Raw genomic sequence first — 19,035 nt, 5'->3', positions numbered from 1 at the left:
TGGTTCCTTACCTGCAGCAACACCTAGTGAGTATTTGATTGAACAGGGTATCTACCGTTTGCACAATCGTAACCAAATATTATCGTGTAACATTAATGTGCATTTTTCTGATTTGGTTGCAGATGATAAGTCAAGTCCTATGATTTATTTTTTATTACTAACCAACTGTAAACTCTATTATAAAGTTAATTTGGTTAACAGTGTGTGGATAAAAAAAGAATGCATACATTTTTTCACTGGTATGCATCTCTAACTTAGAAAGCTCTCATTTCTGAAGCTTCTCTTTCTTTAAGGATTAAAACAAATGCATGAAATATTAAATCGAAAACCGAAATTAAGAAGCTCAGAAATGTGCATTTCGTATGTGTTTTGTCGTTCAAACTCAATTCAGTATTTTTCGTTTGAGATCAATTACATCTCGCATCATTACTATAACCCCTATTCTGAAAACATGTATATTTGATGTTGCATTTTGTTTGTGTGTTGTATGCATTTGCATTATATATTTTTTAAAACTTGGAACTAAATGGTTGAAAGAAATAAGCATGATTTTTTATTTTTACTTTATGTTAATTATTAATTATTTGAGTCGTATGTAAACGTTTGCTAAGTTTCTGTTCAATTGGTCTTGTTCGTGTGTAATATTGCACTAATAGCTGTGATGAGTAGATAATGATTAAAAAACACCTTGTTGTTGGTTTTAGAACTGGTAGTGTAATGATACTGAAATAAATTGCCCGTGGCCATGATGGGGTTGTGTTTGATTTGTTGACTAACTGCATGGGCCTGTGTTTCTCTTCTCCTGCTGCAGGAACAGGAACCAATGCCTGTTATGTGGACAAGGTGTCCAACTTGCCAGTTGACTCTGTTATTTCAGGAACAGGAACCAACTCTTGTTACATTGAGAAACTGGAAAACGTAGAACTGTGGAATGGAGACTACGAAGATCCCCGACAAGTGATAATCAACACTGAGTGGGGAGCGTTCGGAGATAACTCTTGTCTGGATTTTGTCCGAACGCGCTATGACAAAGAAGTCGATGAAAACTCACTCAACCCAGGAAATCAGCTGTAAGTTCTCTAAACAGTACCTTTTGGCGCCTTTTATGTGAACTAGAAATAAACGCATGATGTAAGTGTAGCTACGAACATCTGAGTGTTATACAAGATAACAACAATCGGTTAATGTCATATATTAATTACAAATATGCTACTATTTCGTGTGCTAACTACTAATATATTATTGTTACGAGTAGTGATACTAAAAAGCCCGTAGGATCGAAAAAAAATTTATATCACATTTGAAACAATTATCAGTGTTGGGTGTGTTAGATTCAACGCTAACTATATGTGTTCAAGTCAATTATTTTATTTTAGTTGTTGTGCTTTATCAGTGTTATGTATCTTAAATATCAAATATTATATCTCAGTAAAAGAAATGTGTTGAAAAACTAGTGAAAATATAATAATTAAACTGTATTACCTCTATACTTGAGAATATATTAAACTGATATAAAGCACGAACTGCTAACACCATTTATTTCTGATTCATAGTATGTAATGTTTACTAAGTTTCTTCCTTATTTGTATGTTCTAGCTGAGGATACCCGTTACGGAAGCAAAAATGTATAAAGTGCAATGTTAGATAATGATCCCCTTCCTTCGTTCTTTTGTTATTAAATTTCGAATTACCTCATTAGATGCTAATAGCATACTCTGCTTTCTGGAAGGAAATAATTGTATCATTTAATTGGTTAAGTATTTATGTCTTTAAATTCAAAGCCAAATTTCTTTTTAAAAAAAATGGAAATATGCTCTATTTTTTATCCATCTTCTTGGGCAAAAATCATAAGATATCATCTGACAGTGTCCAATTTATTAAGCCAAAAATTACGGTGATTGAGTCGGCCAGCTCTGGGTGATACTAACAGACATATGCATACACACACATAATGGATCATATAGTAAGTTATATAATCCCTACAGTCTACTGGACTTCCTCATTTACTGTACCTAATACTTACTGAATTCCTTTTCTGATCTAAAGCCCTACTTTTTACTGAATTCCTTTTCTGATCTAAAGCCCTACTTTTTACTGAATTCCTTCTCTGATCTAAAGCCCTACTTTTTACTGAATTCCTTTTCTGATCTAAAGCCCTACTTTTTACTGAATTACTTCCTGAGTTAAATATATTCAACTTTCAAGTTCATAATATTGTGTGGTACCTTCAATTTCATCATGTAATTCTTAAGAACGAGAAATAATTTTCAGTAATTTCATATAATCTAAAATATAAATGCTAATTATGGTTAATATTTTTGTTTTTACTGGAAACTATAAGATTGTATATCTTTATATGATGCAAACTTTGCTACTTGGTGACTGACACTCTTTCACTACTTTCACTTGTGATATATTTTTTCTGTGCTTACTGTTCACTTTATAACGAAGTAAATTGTTAATACCATAGTTAAACTAGTAGATTTGCTCTACTCAGATTCGAGAAGATGATATCTGGAATGTACATGGGAGAACTAGTTCGTCGCTGTTTAGTGCACCTGACGGAAGAGGGACTTTTCTTTGGTGGACAAGGCTCACAGAAACTTTACGAAATGTATGCCTTCAAGACAAAATATGTCTCAATGATTGAAAGGTGAGTGTGTGTGTTTGTTTATTGATACTTTAATTCCTTTTTCGTTTTTAAGTAAAAATGAGGTGCTTTGTTTCTAAACATTAAAACTGCTTTGTTTACTGTAAATCGCAAAGCTGCACAATGGCTTATTTGCCTAACCAGGGATCGAATCCGGAACTTCAGTATTATAACTCCTTAAATTTACCATTGAGCCAGGAGAGGGAACTTTACTAACAAACCTCACAAAACAGGTTCCTTATCATAGTAATCAATTTATTTATCGGTATACATCAAATTTTTTTTTATATATAATTGTGGAAACACGAAGCAACACACTATAAATCTTACTAAGAGCAACATAATGTAAAATCCAACTGTATCTCAATCGGGATCAAAAAGATAGTAATTTTATTAATAATAACTGGTATGAATTGGTTCCAAGGGAATGATCAAACAAATTTCCTAATCACCCCATAGAATTCCAAAGAATTAATACACTTTAAAAAGTATTCTGCTTATAATTATTATATAGAGAGAGAGAGATTGTTTATTTCCGTTATGAACCAGGTTTCGATACCCGTCGTGGGCAGAGTATAGATAGCTTTATGTTTATCTACAAACAAACAAATAGTTTTCTGTTGAGGGGCTTTGTTGTACTTACCTTATGCCATTTACGTGTCCTCAAAGTATATACTGAGTTTGATAGAACTACACGCAGAGGATAGATGAATAACTATAAAAAGTATTTAACTTCTGAATCTTGTGTATTGAGTTATTTGATTGTTTGTTTCGTAATTTCGTGCAAAGCTAAAGAAGGATTATCTGCGAGTAACAGTCCCTAATTTTGAACTGATAGACAACAGTACCCAGCACCAACTCTTGGGCCACTCGGATTCACAGTCCAGCTACTCTAAACACTGACCACTCCCAACACATTTAAATATATTTCCGAGTTGATATTTTATCGTTATTTAATATGTTAAATAAATGGACATCTTAGGATCGAGTAAACCGTGCGCAACTATTCATTTCTAGACTTTAAAACAAAGATTAGAATTATTTATTCTCTTATTTTCTAAATATATTTCAATACGATAGAAGTAACAAAAAACGTAAATTTTGCTAGCATTATTAAAGTTTAAGCTAATGTTTTTTTTTTAAGTTTACATGGTTTAAAAATCTGAAAATGGCATTTTCGGAAAGTGTTACTAATGTAAATAGTGTAAAATGCTGTAGCAGTAGCAGACAACTGTGTCGACAGTTCGTACACTGATAATTTTCAAAAGTCATTTTCAATAATATATTAAATGACAGTCATTGTATAAGCATTTATAGCTTTTACTTGCAATATCTTTTTATATAATTTTGTATTTCATCTTCCTCAGAGAAGGGTAAATTTTTTTATATAAATTTTGTATTTCATCTTCACCAGAGAAGGGTAAAGTTTTGTTAATATAATTTTGTATTTCATCTTCCTCAGAGAGTTAAATTTTTTAAATATAATTTTGTATTTCATCTTCCTCAGAGAAGGGTAAATTTTTTTAATATAATTTTTGTATTTCATCTTCATCAGAGAAGGGTAAATTTTTTAATATAATTTGGTATTTCATCTTCCTCAGAGAAGGGTAAATATTTGGCTCTTGATCTTGGAGGTACTAACTTTCGTATCTTACTGATTGAACTGGATGAAGATGATTTCAACATGAAAAATGATGTCTTTGAAATTCCAGAAAAAATAATGATTGGTACAGGAGCTGAGGTAAGAAGGCATTACAGCCTAAAGTTATCACGAATTAATAAACTCATGTGATTCTTTTTTTCTTTTTTCATTACAAATGAAGAAATTTATTGTTATCTTTTGTTCTCGTTTTTCATAGCCATTATGAGAATCCATCTTGCTCTCTTTTTATGAAGCTCTAAATATATCTTAGGGCACTTTTCAGTAGATAATTGAATTATCTTATCTTAAACTTAAGGTCCTTTACCATTTCCTAAGTTGATTAATTTGTCACTGAACTGTGCATAGACATTAATTTCTAGGTTTTAAGTAAAGTAAACATTTACGATTTTTATCCACCAGCCCAAACTTCATTTTACTTTATTTACAAGATAATTAGTATGACGTAAGTAACGAAAAACAACAATTTTGCTAACATAATATAATTATGAAATTTGTTTTATAAGTTTCCTCAGAAACAAAAAATGTTACGCTATCTATTGCTTTTTAGCCGCAACATAGTGGTTCATTGAATGGCTCCGGTCATCTCTTGACCAGTTTCAAATCTAATTACAGTTTTGAACTCAGGAGGTCAAACCCTCTCGACTGCTTGTTTGACCACGCCTCAGGTCTCATATATTAATTTACTCTAATCCTACCCAAAAGTTTGGTTTGGTTTGAATTTCGCGCAAACTCCACGATGGCTATCTGCGCTAGCCGTCTCTAATTTATCCGTGTAAGACCAGAGGGAAGGCAACTAGCTATCATCACCCACCGCCAACTCTTGGGCTACTCTTTTACCAACAAATAGTGGGATTAACCGTCACTTTATAATGCCTCCATGACTAAAAGGGCGAGCATGTTTGTTGGGATGGAGATTTGGAACCCACGATCCTCGAACTGCGAGTCAAGTTCCCTAACTATTTGGCTATGCCGGGCCCTGCCTAAAAGAATTTGAGGGTAGGTTGGTAGAGGTCCTGATGAGTAATAAAATCGAATCTGGTATACGCGCGCCCCACGTTTAGTACTTTTGGCGCACAAAAATATAGCTAATAAAAAGAAGAAGAAAAAAGGTCTCATAGATTAATTTACTCTAATCCTGCTCAAAAGAATTTCAAGTGCGCGGCTATTGAGGATTCATTCTTGTTAAATATTAATTTACTAAAAAGTACCTGTGGAATGCAACTAATTGAATAAAGAAAAGCTAAAGGCCAACATTTCTATCTCAGAATCATCAAAAAACAATAAACATTCATACGTAAACAATTGCTTTTGTATTGGTCTGTAACAATGAGAATGAGACATTTTAATGTAAAAGTTTATACTTTTTATAAAGATTTTAAAAAAGACTCACGATAGCTCATAAATCGTGATTCATTTATGGTATTTTCAAAACGAAACCGAAGAAGAATATTCAGCTATTCGAAAGCGCTCGAGTTTTGGGTCTCGTTTTGAAAATATTACAACTTTTATAGGTGATCCTGTGTGCTAACTACTTAACCTGGATTCGTTTATAGTATCATTAAACTAAGATTTTTGGTGGTTTTTTTTTATCTTTCAGGTAACTTTGCCTATTTGTTTATGATTAATTTCACCCCCCTTTTGTTTTTAGCTTTTTGAGCATATTGCTGAATGTCTTTCAAAATTTCTGGAGGACCATGGAATCAAAGGTCAAAAACTTCCGCTAGGATTTACATTCAGTTTTCCGTGCAAACAAGAAGGCCTAACAAGTGCACGTCTTGTAACTTGGACAAAGGGCTTCAAATGTTCCGGAGTAGAAGGCGAGGATGTGGTGCAACTACTGAGGGAAGCTGTCAACAAACGTGGTGTAAATAACTATTTATCTCTATCGAAACACAGAAGTAATATCTGTAAAAAAAAAGTGAATAAACATATTTTAAACCTCTTGTGAAATAAATAATAGTAAAGTAATTTGTTGTTGGTTTTTACATTTTGTGCAATTGATATTTTTGCAGGACATGGAAATAGATGTTGTTGCAGTTGTTAATGACACCACGGGAACTCTGATGTCTTGTGCTCACAAAAATAAAGAATGCCGCATTGGATTAATCATTGGTAAGTAATTAATTAACAGGAATCTTAATTTACACAGCGACCATCCATACGCTTCTTTTTTTCCAAATTAAAAGAAAAAATTCAAATATATATATATATATATATATATCGCATTACCGTCATTACGGATAATGTCTGTGGTAATAGCACCCAAATGCGTTAGGGATATTCCATCTATCATACAAAATCCAAAAGCCCATGTCAATCTAGTTAGCCGTCATGGAAAATCATAAAAATATCAATAAAATAAGGATACGAAGCTGAGTGCTTACACCCACAACGTCTAAGCTTCTCCTGCCTTTCACTGTCTATAGGGCCCGGCATGGCCAGGTGGTTAGGGTGCTCGACTCGCAATCTGCGGGTCGCGAGTTCGAATCCTCGTCCCACCAAACATGCTCGCCCTTTCAGCCGTGGGGGCGTTATAATATGACGGTCAATCCCACTATTCGTTAGTAAAAAGAGTAGCCCAAGAGTTGGCGGTGGGTGGTGATGACTAGCTGCCTTCCCTCTGGTCTTACACTGCTAAATTAGGGACGGCTAGCGCAGATAGCCCTCGTGTAACTTTGCGCGAAATTCAAAAAACACTGTCTATAGCCAATTGTGGGAAGGCAGTTATCCTTACACAAATATTTTAGAAACTAAATTATCGATTAAGGAAAACATCTTATAAAAATAAATGAAATAAAGAGGGAATTAGTTACTTTAGCTTATAAGTGCATTTGAGTGCTATTGCCACAGACATTATCCATTGTTTTATAGTGCTGATTTAAACGCCTACTAACAATTATTGTAATAATAGTTTGTAAGCTATTCATATATATATACACTCAAATATAAACTTCAAAATGTATTAATACACCTAAATAACCTTGTCGGATCCTGCAAAGTGTATTAATACACCTAAATAACCTTGTCGGATCCTGCAAAGTACTCAAATATTACTCAAATATAAAATGTATTAATACACCTAAATAATCTTCTCGGATCCTGCAAAGTACTCAAATATAAAATTTATTAATACACCTAAATAACCTTGTCGGATCCTGCAAAGCACTCAAATATAAAATGTATTAATACACCTAAATAATCTTCTCGGATCCTGCAAAGTACTCAAATATAAAAAAAATGTATTAATACACCTAAATAACCTTGTCGGATCCTGCAAAGTAATATCTGTCTCTAATTTAATAACACCAGATTTTGTTCAAACTTTGAATTTCTTGAATTTCAAGTTTATCATTTTTAATGCGATTTTTGAGCAGATTTGTTATATCACATACAGTCGAAATTAGTCTTGTCCTCATTAGAAATTTATAATTGAGAAATGCTATTTTGTTACCAAAGGAATTTTGAACTTCTATAATAAACTTTACCTTAAGTTGTTGTGATAAAAAACAGACTGGAACGAATTTGAGTGTGATATTCATCTACAACACGAACTCAGTTGGTAACAAAGAACTCGGATTCAAGAGTAGTAAATGTTAAATAGCTCGGATCAGATAAGTAAAAATGACAAATTCTTTTGCTTTGTGACTTAAGGCCACTGCAGAAGAACACACACATAAACACATACAGTCATACATATATCGTTCAATATTCAGAAAATGGTTATTCTCAGTTCACAATTGCTTCAAGGTTAATACCAAATAGTTATGTTGTTGTAGCATTGCCATTACGTTATTTTAATCACGGCATAGTGGCTCATAGAACGGCCCTGTTTTTTTTTGTTTTTTTTGTATGTTTTTTTTTAAAGTACAAAATTTTAGCTCATAGTTCCGTCAGCTCTTGACCGATTTGAGATCTAATTACAGTTTAGGACTCAGGAGGTCGAACCTCTTCGATTGATATATTTGACCACGCCCAAGGACTCGGAAATTTACTTTAATCCTGCCTAAAATAATTTCAACTTGAGGGTAGGCCTGATGAGTAATAAAATGAAATTGGGTATACGCGCGCCCAACGTTTGGTATTTCTGGCGCACTAAAATATACCTAGTAAAAAGCAAAAAAAAAAGGTCTCATAAGTTAATTTACTCTAATCTTGCCTAAAAGAATTCCAAGTGCCGCGACTATTGAGGATTCCCTCTTGTCTTTTCTTGGATCATCATCATGATGATGCAGTTAACCTTTAACGTATTTGTTAGGTTTCTTCCATGCCATAAACTTGCTATGGTAAAATCCCAATTCTAGCTTCGTCATCTGCAACAACTATATCGCTGCCCGTAAAGAAGTAAGTTACAATTCACTGTGAGTTTTGTTAATAAGCGCTATAAAGCTAGAGAGTCGATGTAGTGATAAACATCATCATCATATACCGTAAAGAAGTAAGTTACAATTCACTGTGAGTTTTGTTAATAAGCGCTATAAAGCTAGAGAGTCGATGTAGTGATAAACATCATCATATACCGTAAAGAAGCAAGTTACAATTCACTGTGAGTTTTGTTAATAAGCGCTATAAAGCTAATTCAATGTGCTGTGGATGTTTGCAGATGCAGACAGTAACTAAACGTAGAGTTTACATATTTATACCGTTTGTCTAGTTTCTTTATAATTATTATCCTACTCGTGGATTTTTCACCATTCTAGAGTGTTAACGCAAAAGAGTTTCGTCAGAACTACAACGACTCTCAAGCTTTCTGCTAATACCAACAGACTGTGAAGCCGAGGCTGTTGCATCGCGCCCCACTGCTATAAAAACGCGCTCCATACTTTGTGGTCGTGGGTGCTCTTATAAAGGCGACGTTCAAAACCCACTATTCGGTCAGTTGGTGATGGGTGCTATTGACTGGCTGCCTTCACTCTGGTTTATTAGTTCAATGTTATGACAACTACGCGTAAATAACCGTTGTGCGGCTTCACGCGAATATCCGAAACAAACCAAACTGTAGTTACACGTATACGCGTGGCCTGATGCAATCCAATGACCTTGCCAGTTGAGCCTTGATTTATAATTACTGCCGTTTCGTCCTATTAAGGAGGACACATGAAAGGCACGGCACGTGAAAGAAGTATTAGTACACTCTACTTATTAAGAGTTCACTATTTTATTTGTGGTATGTCTATCCTTGAGTCTTCACAGATGCTTTGATTTCGATACCTTACTTTCTATATCTTTTCCAGCATATAAATTATTCTGTAGATTTTGAGGGTAGCCATTTCGTGATGTTATCTATTTATTATATGATTATACTTAATGAAACTATATAAATATTGATATCATGTCTGTATACGTTAAATAACTCGATCTTTTTTTTTTTTTAGTTAACAGAAGTGAAATACTTTGAAAATTAACTTGTTGTTTTAAAGTTAAAAATTGCCTTTAAATAATAAAAATAAACACGTCAAAATTAGGGGTTTCACACACACAAAAAGAAAGATTAGTCACATAGCTTTTTAACCCTAAAATCACCACTTATTCTGATGCCGTTCACTACCGGGTAGGATAGAAATATTGCATCACAATAAGCACTTTTATGTTTTTGCCCGTTATAAAACTTTGCACCAAAAAATTGGGGGAAATCACTCGTTTTATGTGCCATATACTGGGAAGAACTCAGCATAATTAGTGGAGTTAAATGTAATATTGAGAGCAGCCTGGTTTAAACTTTATGTTTTACTCATGTGTTATTAAAACCCCTGTAACCCACAACGTCATGGACCCACAAGTAATTTGGTGCATAAATAGTTCATAAACGTTTCCCAAGATCTCAGTTCTCTAGATTATAAACTTGAAACATTGGTAACAAAAATACTAAATTTATAGACGATTATTATAAAAAAAAAAGGTTTAGCCACTTATTCTTATTAATAATGTTATTACAGCAAGATAATACTGTTTGTTGCCTAACTACTGTAAAAGCATTTCTCCAAGAATTCCCTATCAATACACTTGTTGATTGTTGTTGTTCTTCGCTGTAAACAACAACTAGAGCATGCAACCGGTCTTTCAACATATACGTTTATTTCATTAGAGTATAAAGGTTCCTAGGGCTGAAATCTCGGAATAGTGACATAAGGTTCCAAGGTTTATTTGTTTGTTTTAGAGCAAAGTCACGGTGAGCTATCCGTTGTGTCCACCGCGAGGTATCGGACCACGGATTTTAGCGTTGTAAATCCGTAAACTTACCTTTGTCCCACCGGGGGTCAGGTGTAATAATTGTTTTTTATTATAAAACATACTTGAACAAACCTCATTCAATATGGAGGAAAAGTATTGAAAGTTAAAGCAACTTGATTGAACCCATCCATAAACTATAAAACTAGGTATCATTAAACTTTTAATAATTAAGTAACTAAGGTTATGACTTTTAATTAATTATGATACCTAAGCGTAGGTAAAAATGTGCAAATTAATATGGAAGTTTATGGCTATGATATGCTCAAGCTATAACAAATTTAACCTTTCTATCTATAGTACAAATGTACTATATTATTCTTCACTCCTTTTCAGAGCTGGGGTAACACGTTATTGAAGTAACTCGTTACCATAATAATATTACTTTTTTTTTCAATAACAAGGTATTATTACGCGTTATATTTTTGATGGGGATTGGGGGGTTGGTAATATTACAATTACTTTCCACGAAAAAAGGATGGAGTTCGTCTCCTAACACCCTCTCTCTTTATTGTAAATCTACATTAGAGCTCCTTTTCCAAGCCAAAGTAAATTCAGATTTTAAATTCTAATGAACTAGATATTTAATCGTGTTTCAATTACGATTTTCCTTTCGGTATTAGTTTTGTTTATGCCTGGCTAATTGCACGCATGCGCACTGTATAATCAGATTGGCACACATTTTGTAAATTAATTTTGAGACTTATATTTAAAAAGGAAGGAATGGTTACAATAATTTTTTCGCAAGATAAGACAATAGAAAGAAATGTAGCAATTAACATAACGCGCTACTTTTCTACTAATTAATATGTAAGAACATTATATATCCTTTTCCTGTAGAAACGAGGACCTTTTTTTCTGTGATGTTCTCATCGTTGTTCATCTTGAACATCTCTATCCCTTCTATCCATACTTCTTTCTATTGACTATTGTCTCTTTTATCACTTTTTATATTCTCCTTTTTTAGTTATTTTTACAATTCCTCGTATCCCACTCTTTTCTTCGTCTGATTTATTCTTCGTCAGTGTTCTATTCCTTTAAGCTTCTTCATTAACTTCATTCTTCCTATCGTTTGTCTCGTTTTATCTAAGTTCTCATTCTTCTATATTCCTAAGTTTCCATTTTTCTAAATTTAATGATTGAAAAAGTCACGAATTTCACTCAACTAATACAGAATATATCTTTATTGAGCTATATCCACGTAAGTGCCATGCAGATTTAGCATGTAGTTATGACACTCTCGTTTATTGATTGTTTTAAGGTTGTAAGTATGTGTTAATCCTTTTACATAAGTAAAGGCTACATACGGGAACCTTTGTTTATACGTTCGTGTTATTGTATGTGGTTTTTGAAAGATAGTCTTTTCAAACAGGAATTACAGAAACCTGGTGTAGATTTGTGGGATACCCGACTTTATTTGTTTCTTTCGACAGGGCATTCAAGTCGTGTGCTTCCATTGTTCTGTATTTTGATTTCATCTCCTGCTTTCCACTTCTTTGATTCCAACAGCCCGATAACTAAGAAGGAAAATCCTGGTCAGTTTTTGTAACAGAACACTGACTTTGTTAATAAAGGATTTTGTGTTTAAATCTACCCTTGTGTTAGCTTGTTTTAGTCTACTGTTCATACTTAATTTATTCTTCACCCTATACCTGTATTTTGCAGAAACTTTTGTCGTTTCTGCTAAACATCATTGTATCCGAAACCACATTTGTACATCTCAACCTGTTCCTCTTTATTTTTTGTTATGATCTTTTTAGTCTAGATTATTTCTTGCATTTCTTCCAGCCTTCCCAAGATCCCCTTCTGTTCTATATTACTTTCATATAATCTCTTTTAATGAAGTCTACATATATCATTAATATTATGATGAAGCTTGGAGCTAGATTAGGTCTCTTGACAGTATATGACTCTACACTTATGACGCAGTCTCTATTCCGCTCTGGTTGGTGCATTTTTCTAACCAACGTGCTTATAATCGTACGTGCTGGCGAGATTTCAACACTCTCAGAAGACACTAAATAACAACCAAAACAAATAAGAGTATTCCCGCCTAATCAATGTTGTTATTGGATAACACTAAAACGCTCTGTCTGACTGATAAGTTCAGTACATGCTTTTATTATAATTAAATATATCCATATATGTTACTTATAGAGACAGTGTTAACAACTAAAATAAAACATATCAATGAACTTCAACCTCCTTTCTGAGATTTGTAGAGTTTAGTGGGGTAGTGTAACAACACCCAAATCGAAATAATAATGTAGATATTATTTTAAGTAATATTTAATTTCGAATTTATTCGTGAATTTCTTTTCCTCATCTAAACATGAATTTCAGTGAAGAAATGATGAGGTATAAGTCTATTCTATTCTCTGATTCGCTACTCTCACTGCAGCAGACTAGTTTGGTCGAATTCACAGCTCATCAATGCTGTTTGTAAAAGTGAAGCAAATATATAAAGGCCTCATATAGGGATGGAATGTAAGCAGTTTGTTTAGTTTGATGTATAATAAAAGATTATACATCAAAACCAAACAAAATAAGATTTCTAAGATAATCATCGAATTGCAAGTTATATCACAGAACTTCATCGTTTCTATGTTATATCCTAAAAAGATACCAATTAAATTAATTAAAAAAACTCACGATAGGAGCATTTACGGTTCATATGCATTCAAAACACGTGTGTTAGACAAACAGAGTGTTTACAGTTAGCATCAAACTGTCTACAAAATGTGAACTGTCTACACTAGGTAAATGAACTACCAACAGTAAATAAGCGAATTCTTTCCAGTAAGAAAACAATTTGACTATAAGAAGTAAACAAAGTGTCTACTGTAAAAGAACAAACTGTTTAAAGTTGGTAAACTATCTACAGTAAATGAATGAATTGTCTAAAGTAAAGAAACATTATCTATAGTAAAGGAACTAATTAGCTACAACGAGTGAACAAACTCCTTAGTGAAGGAAGTAACTCCCTATAATTTTTAAATTTAGTAATAAACCAGAAAATCCATAGCAGGTAAAGAACACAGCTGTATTTATAAACAAACTAAAAAAAAAAGCAGATAAGTAAAGAAATCAACATTCAGAACTGGAGACATATATTTCAGGAACATCAAAATATAAACAAAGCACATTGGAATTATTAAGACAAGTTCAAGTTGAAGTAGTAACAATAAACACTATGCTATGTTAGACTACCGAAGGAGAAAGACACACGTTTAACTAAAAGTGAACAATCGAATGTGTAGTGATAAAAAAAATATTAATTTATCTAAGATATTTGATGAAAAGTATCTTGGATAAAGTATAATACAGCGTCGTTATTTCTGAGCCACTACTGTCCTATACGGGAAAGTTAGACAAACTTGTAACCTGTTTGTGCTGGTTTCTTTACCCTTGAAGCAAGTTTATCAGACACTCAGCTCTCCAGCACTGTGACGTATTTGCTTTACACCATTCGAAACTTGTTCTTTGAAGTGAGGAACCCAAATTATTTTGGGAACTAGTCATGTTTTGTTTCTGAAATCCATAGTCAGAGGATGTATGTGAAAAGAAAAAAAAATGGCTGAGCCATGTTTTCGTAGCTTATGCCAATGAAACATATCAGCAAGTCATCATTGCAAAATGTGTAAACATTAAGGATGACTTGGAAATTCCGGCTTACTTCCAGTAAAGATTAGTTAAGCCCTCTAGCGGTTTGAACTAATATCAAAAAATCGAAAACCTTTTGTTTACTTGATGTGTTTTAAAAAATAAATTCCCGTAATTCAGGTTAAGGAAGTGTAATTTCCTGATTCTGGGTAACTGGAATTTATTGTTAAGCATACATGGTCTTAACTCTTGTAGAAATAGGAGCCCGAGGTTACTCAACCTCTAGGGATATTGTTGCGTCATTAGAAGCAAGTGGAACTACCCTTTATTGGCCCCATCATAAAATCAGATGTCACATTCACAAATACAGTATCACGTGTATGTATATAAAGCTAACGAAGAGCGAGAATAGTGTAAAAGAGCATTTTATTACGTTTAACAACCCAATATATATACTGTGTTCGGAGCATTATCCTGCCAATCCAGATATCGAAGAGATCATGAGGATAAGTAGAAAGGTAAGAAGACTTTAGATACATGTCAACTTCCTCGTGTTTCTTTTAAGTCATATTAAATCTTGATCAACCGGGATCTTTACATACTCTTAAAGAGTGTGTGTTTTCTTAAAGTCACATCAGGCTATCTGCTGTGTCCACCTAGGGGAAATCGGACCCCTAATTTTAGCATCGTAAGTCCGAAGACTTACCGCTGTCCCAGTATTTCAAGAACAACTTTCTAATTTGATACCTTTTTATTAGCCGTTGAAAAAAACACGCACACAAAATATGAGATGTTTGGACAGTATATTACAAGCAGTTGCTTCTGCATACCTTTTGTCTAGTTAACCTAAAAAAGAAAACTGGTACGAAAGTATATATCATCCTGACATTCTAAAGAAGTCGTTATATGTTCTAAAACTTGTAGAGCAACACATTTCATCGTGCGGGAAGCTTTCTGAGTAATACGTACGTCTTGCTGGAGACGACACCGAGTAGAAATTGCAATATTATGTAATTTAATTCAGGAATTGCTGTTTGGATTTAAATGTTTTTACTCGGAAAGCTTGAGAAAGTGTGGCTTCTAAGTAAATACGTTATTTAGTTTTCGAACACAATTTAATTATTATTATTATTATTATTTTGTATATATGTTCCTTCAGACTAGCAGTTTGATTTCCCATGAACTTGTCTACTTCCTTATGTTGAGTGCTAAGTTATAAACTTATACTGAAAGAAATGAACGTTAGTAGTTTCAAAACGTTTCCTTGAACTCGTTTAACACTGAATTATTCAGTTTGGTTCATTTAATGCTGAAACATCTTTATCGAATTTGTTGATTTCGAAAAATCTGAAACCTAAACGTGCAAAAGAGTGTGAGAAAAAGTGTTTAAGAAACAATTTATAAAAGTGAAAACATATTTTTACCATGTAGCAAAGGAAATCATTAAAATTGATATTAATGAAATACGATCTATAATATTAAATTATGCATGGAAGCACACTATGCTAATGTAATAATAAACTGACAAACAACGATTTATAAGATAATGAAGTTGTTGTTGTTGTTTTGTTTTTTTAGGGGAACATGCTACATGTTCGACAGACCAATGTTTTATCGAAACATGTAATATGTTTCCTCAAGAAAAAACAACAACAACAACACTTCATTATCCTTATAAATCGTTGTTTGTCAGTTTATTACTATAATATTAACAACTACCTGGCGATAAGCAACCAATATTTCAAAAACAAACCCATAAAAAAAACACAAAACACTTTCGTTTCTGTAGGCGTCCCACCACATTTCTATTATCAACTGCTAAATTAGGGACGACTAGCGCAGATAGCCCTCGTGTAGCTTTTGCGCGAAATTCAAAAACAAACAATCTATTATCAACATTTTCTTGACTAATAAGAAAGAAAACTGAGATTTCACTTAAAAACATAAACCTGTTCTTTATTTTCTGTTTAATTTTTCGCTCTTATCATTCTGTCAATAATAGTATGGTAATAATATGGGGTAAAGGGTGTTTTGATTTATTTTGTTTATATATTACACTGGCATAGAAAATGTGCGTAATTTGTCAGTCTCTAATAATATGTATGTTTTGTTAAGACAGACTGATACTACTCTATTTATAAGAGTATGGTTCGGTTATATGGTTCGGTTTTTATCTGGTTAGGTGTTTAGAAGCTTGACTAACTATATATCCATGCTAATAAACTTTACACGGATTATATAATTATATATTACACGTTATGAAAGCACTGACAGCAAATTATTTCATATTTGTTGTTCCAGATCGAGGCCATCACACGTGAACTCGTGCTTTTCAATGATCAGCTTGAAAAAATTTCATCTTTGCTTTTGCATGAGTTCAACCAGGGGCTGGGAAAAGATACTCACTTTGAAGCATCTGTAAAGATGTTTCCAACTTACGTCCGGGACGTTCCTAACGGATCTGGTAAGTAACGTCCGATTATACTTACACTTCTTGAACTAAACTAATAGCTGAGGTAACAAATATCAGAACACAATTCAAGCTGTGTGCAGGATTTGTCTTTTATTTAATAGTGTAGATAAATGTTTCAACACCGAATAATATAGTGTTTAATGGTATTTTTTTCCCCTTACAAAGATAACTGCACATTCTGTAATTCACAATAGTGTAATTAGATCATTCCGACAATGATGTTACATCCTGTTGTAAAGCAGCTAAATCTTTCAGGTGTCCAACAGTTGTATCATATTTTCTTTATATTTCATTGTTAGATTTCACAGTGGTTGTGCAATTTGTTGACGTCCAGTGGTCATGAGGTTGAAATTATCAGTGAAAATTACACCATTGCAACTTTTCCTCTCAACGAAAGCTGAATATTATAATTCCACTAGAATCTATATTCAGTTTATAACCTTCTTTTGTTAAATAAAAAGTACAACAAATCATATTTTTTCAAAAAAAGTTTTTGGCACGTGTGTAATGTTCAATCTTAAAAAAAACTAAATTTTTTAAAAAAACAACGATTATTTTATACACAGTTTCATCGGGTTTTTTTACCACTTTTTTATCCTGTACAGTAAGTTATTGTATTTTAGTAATTTGGAGACTGGAAATAATCTCATTTTTGTAGGATTGCGTATAAAATAATCGTTGTTTTTTTGAAAAGTTTGAGTTTTTAAAATCATGTTTTGTTGTATTTACACAAACACATGTTTTGTTTAATTTTGTCAACAACATCAGCATTTTAATGATTAATTTTAGTTATTTATGCATAGCTCTAATCTCCTGACTCTGCAAGCGAGTAGATAAAAGCCCTTTATTCAACATTGGTTGTTGTGCAACTGTGTCTGTAACAAAAGTATATAAAACAATGTACTGGAAAATTATATGAATTTATTGTGACATTAAATATGAAATTGGAATTTTTGTATTATTTTATGTCAAAACAAACAAACTCAAATTCTGTCAATATTACAGAACATAACTCTTGTCTGGTTATTTACTTGACCATTTAACTTTATTGTCTGTATCTAACTCTATCTCTTTTGTCTACTTCTGACCTTTAAAAAATTCACCATTTAAAACGTCCATCTAGTATACGAACTAATAAATAATTATCTGCGTAAATACACATACTGTAGGGAGAAGAAGAGCTGTAACTTTGTAAACTTGACAGGTCCAATTTGACACTGATGTTTCAAAACAACAAGACGTAAAGACACAAATCGCTTGTGCAGTGTGTGTGTATGAAAGAATGATCATTGTAGCGTGTAAATTGTCAGAGTTTTGAACTTCCGAATCCTCAGCTTCCCCTTGTTGTTTTATTTATTTTATTTTTTTGTTAATTAATCGAAGCAAGACCTGCAAGCAGAATTCACAGTTTATGATCGAGCTAAGTAAGGTCAACACCAAATATGTAAAAGTTTCAACTAAATGTTATATTTACTAGTTTGAGTTTACTGAAGAAAAGCACAGTGTGGTTGCTCAAATAGCTTTCAAATCAACATACAAGCCTGTGAGTTCTCAGAGAGTCGATGTAGTGATAAACATCATCATATACCGTAAAGAAGTAAGTTACAATTCACTGTGAGTTTTGTTAATAAGCGCTATAAAGCTAGAGAGTCGATGTAGTGATAAACATCATCATATACAGCACCAAAGTTGGCTTTCTCTCATTCTTTATATCTTTCTGGTTTTTGTTGTTGTTGTTGTTAGACCAACTGTTTTCAATCAAGAGAATTTATAAGAAAACACTTGCTATTTCACAATCTGCTGATTATAAGTGATAAATGTTTTTCACGGGTGACACGTTTAATTGCAAGGGAGAGTGGAAAAACACAAAAACAAAACACTACAACCGCTGAGACTTCGTAGAATGTGACACAATACATGTAAAAGTAGACTGATATGTATGATTTGTTCAAAGAAGTTCGAATAAACAAGCTCTTTTTCAATGCCAAACTCGTTCTTTTATTTGCTTTCAATCAAAACATTTGAGAAACTTTAGCTTCATTAATTATTTTTTCGCAAACAGTGTCTGTTGATCGAGGCATCCATTTTGTTAATTAATTTCCATTGTTATCACCATAAAAAACAGGCTTTAAACGTCTGCGCGTATACCATGAATATTTTAACGAACAACTTACCAATTACACAAGGATATGTATTTTGAACAAAATATCGGTTCTAGAAGGTGCTGTGACTTATATTTTTGTATTTATGACAATGCTACCAAAGTTATCTGCTGTTGTCCCTAATTTTGAATTACCCATTAGCCAGCAGCACCTAGCCATCTACCAACCACGCTAAGAGATTGACTGTCACTCGTATAGCGCGTTCACAGCTTAAAGTATGAGGATTGTTTGTTTTTTGAATTTCGCGCAAAGCTACACG

At 33.0% G+C, this 19,035-nt stretch overlaps 1 protein-coding gene and 1 long non-coding RNA gene across 2 annotated transcripts in view; one reads left to right on the top strand and one right to left on the bottom strand.

Annotated features, from left to right (window-relative positions):
• Positions 1–744: 744 nt before the first annotated feature.
• Positions 745–19,035, top strand: part of LOC106461189 (hexokinase type 2-like) — a 23,487-nt gene continuing 5,196 nt past the window's right edge. The window contains exons 1-2 of the mRNA XM_013920985.2: positions 745–1,070; positions 2,498–2,653. Of these exons, the coding sequence (XP_013776439.1) occupies positions 781–1,070; positions 2,498–2,653 (446 nt within the window). The 5' untranslated portion in view covers positions 745–780. The remainder of the gene's footprint in view (positions 1,071–2,497; positions 2,654–19,035) is intronic.
• LOC111086192 lies at positions 11,705–14,251 on the bottom strand. Its single transcript, XR_002610944.1, has 2 exons — positions 13,945–14,251; positions 11,705–12,055 (listed from the first exon to the last, which is right to left on the bottom strand). It is a non-coding gene; the product is annotated as an uncharacterized LOC111086192 (long non-coding RNA).

The sequence above is a fragment of the Limulus polyphemus genome, unplaced genomic scaffold (assembly GCF_000517525.1).
Source record: "Limulus polyphemus unplaced genomic scaffold, Limulus_polyphemus-2.1.2 Scaffold911, whole genome shotgun sequence".
Classification (NCBI taxonomy): Eukaryota; Metazoa; Arthropoda; class Merostomata; order Xiphosura; family Limulidae; genus Limulus; species Limulus polyphemus.
This window is presented reverse-complemented; position numbering and strand designations above follow the sequence as displayed.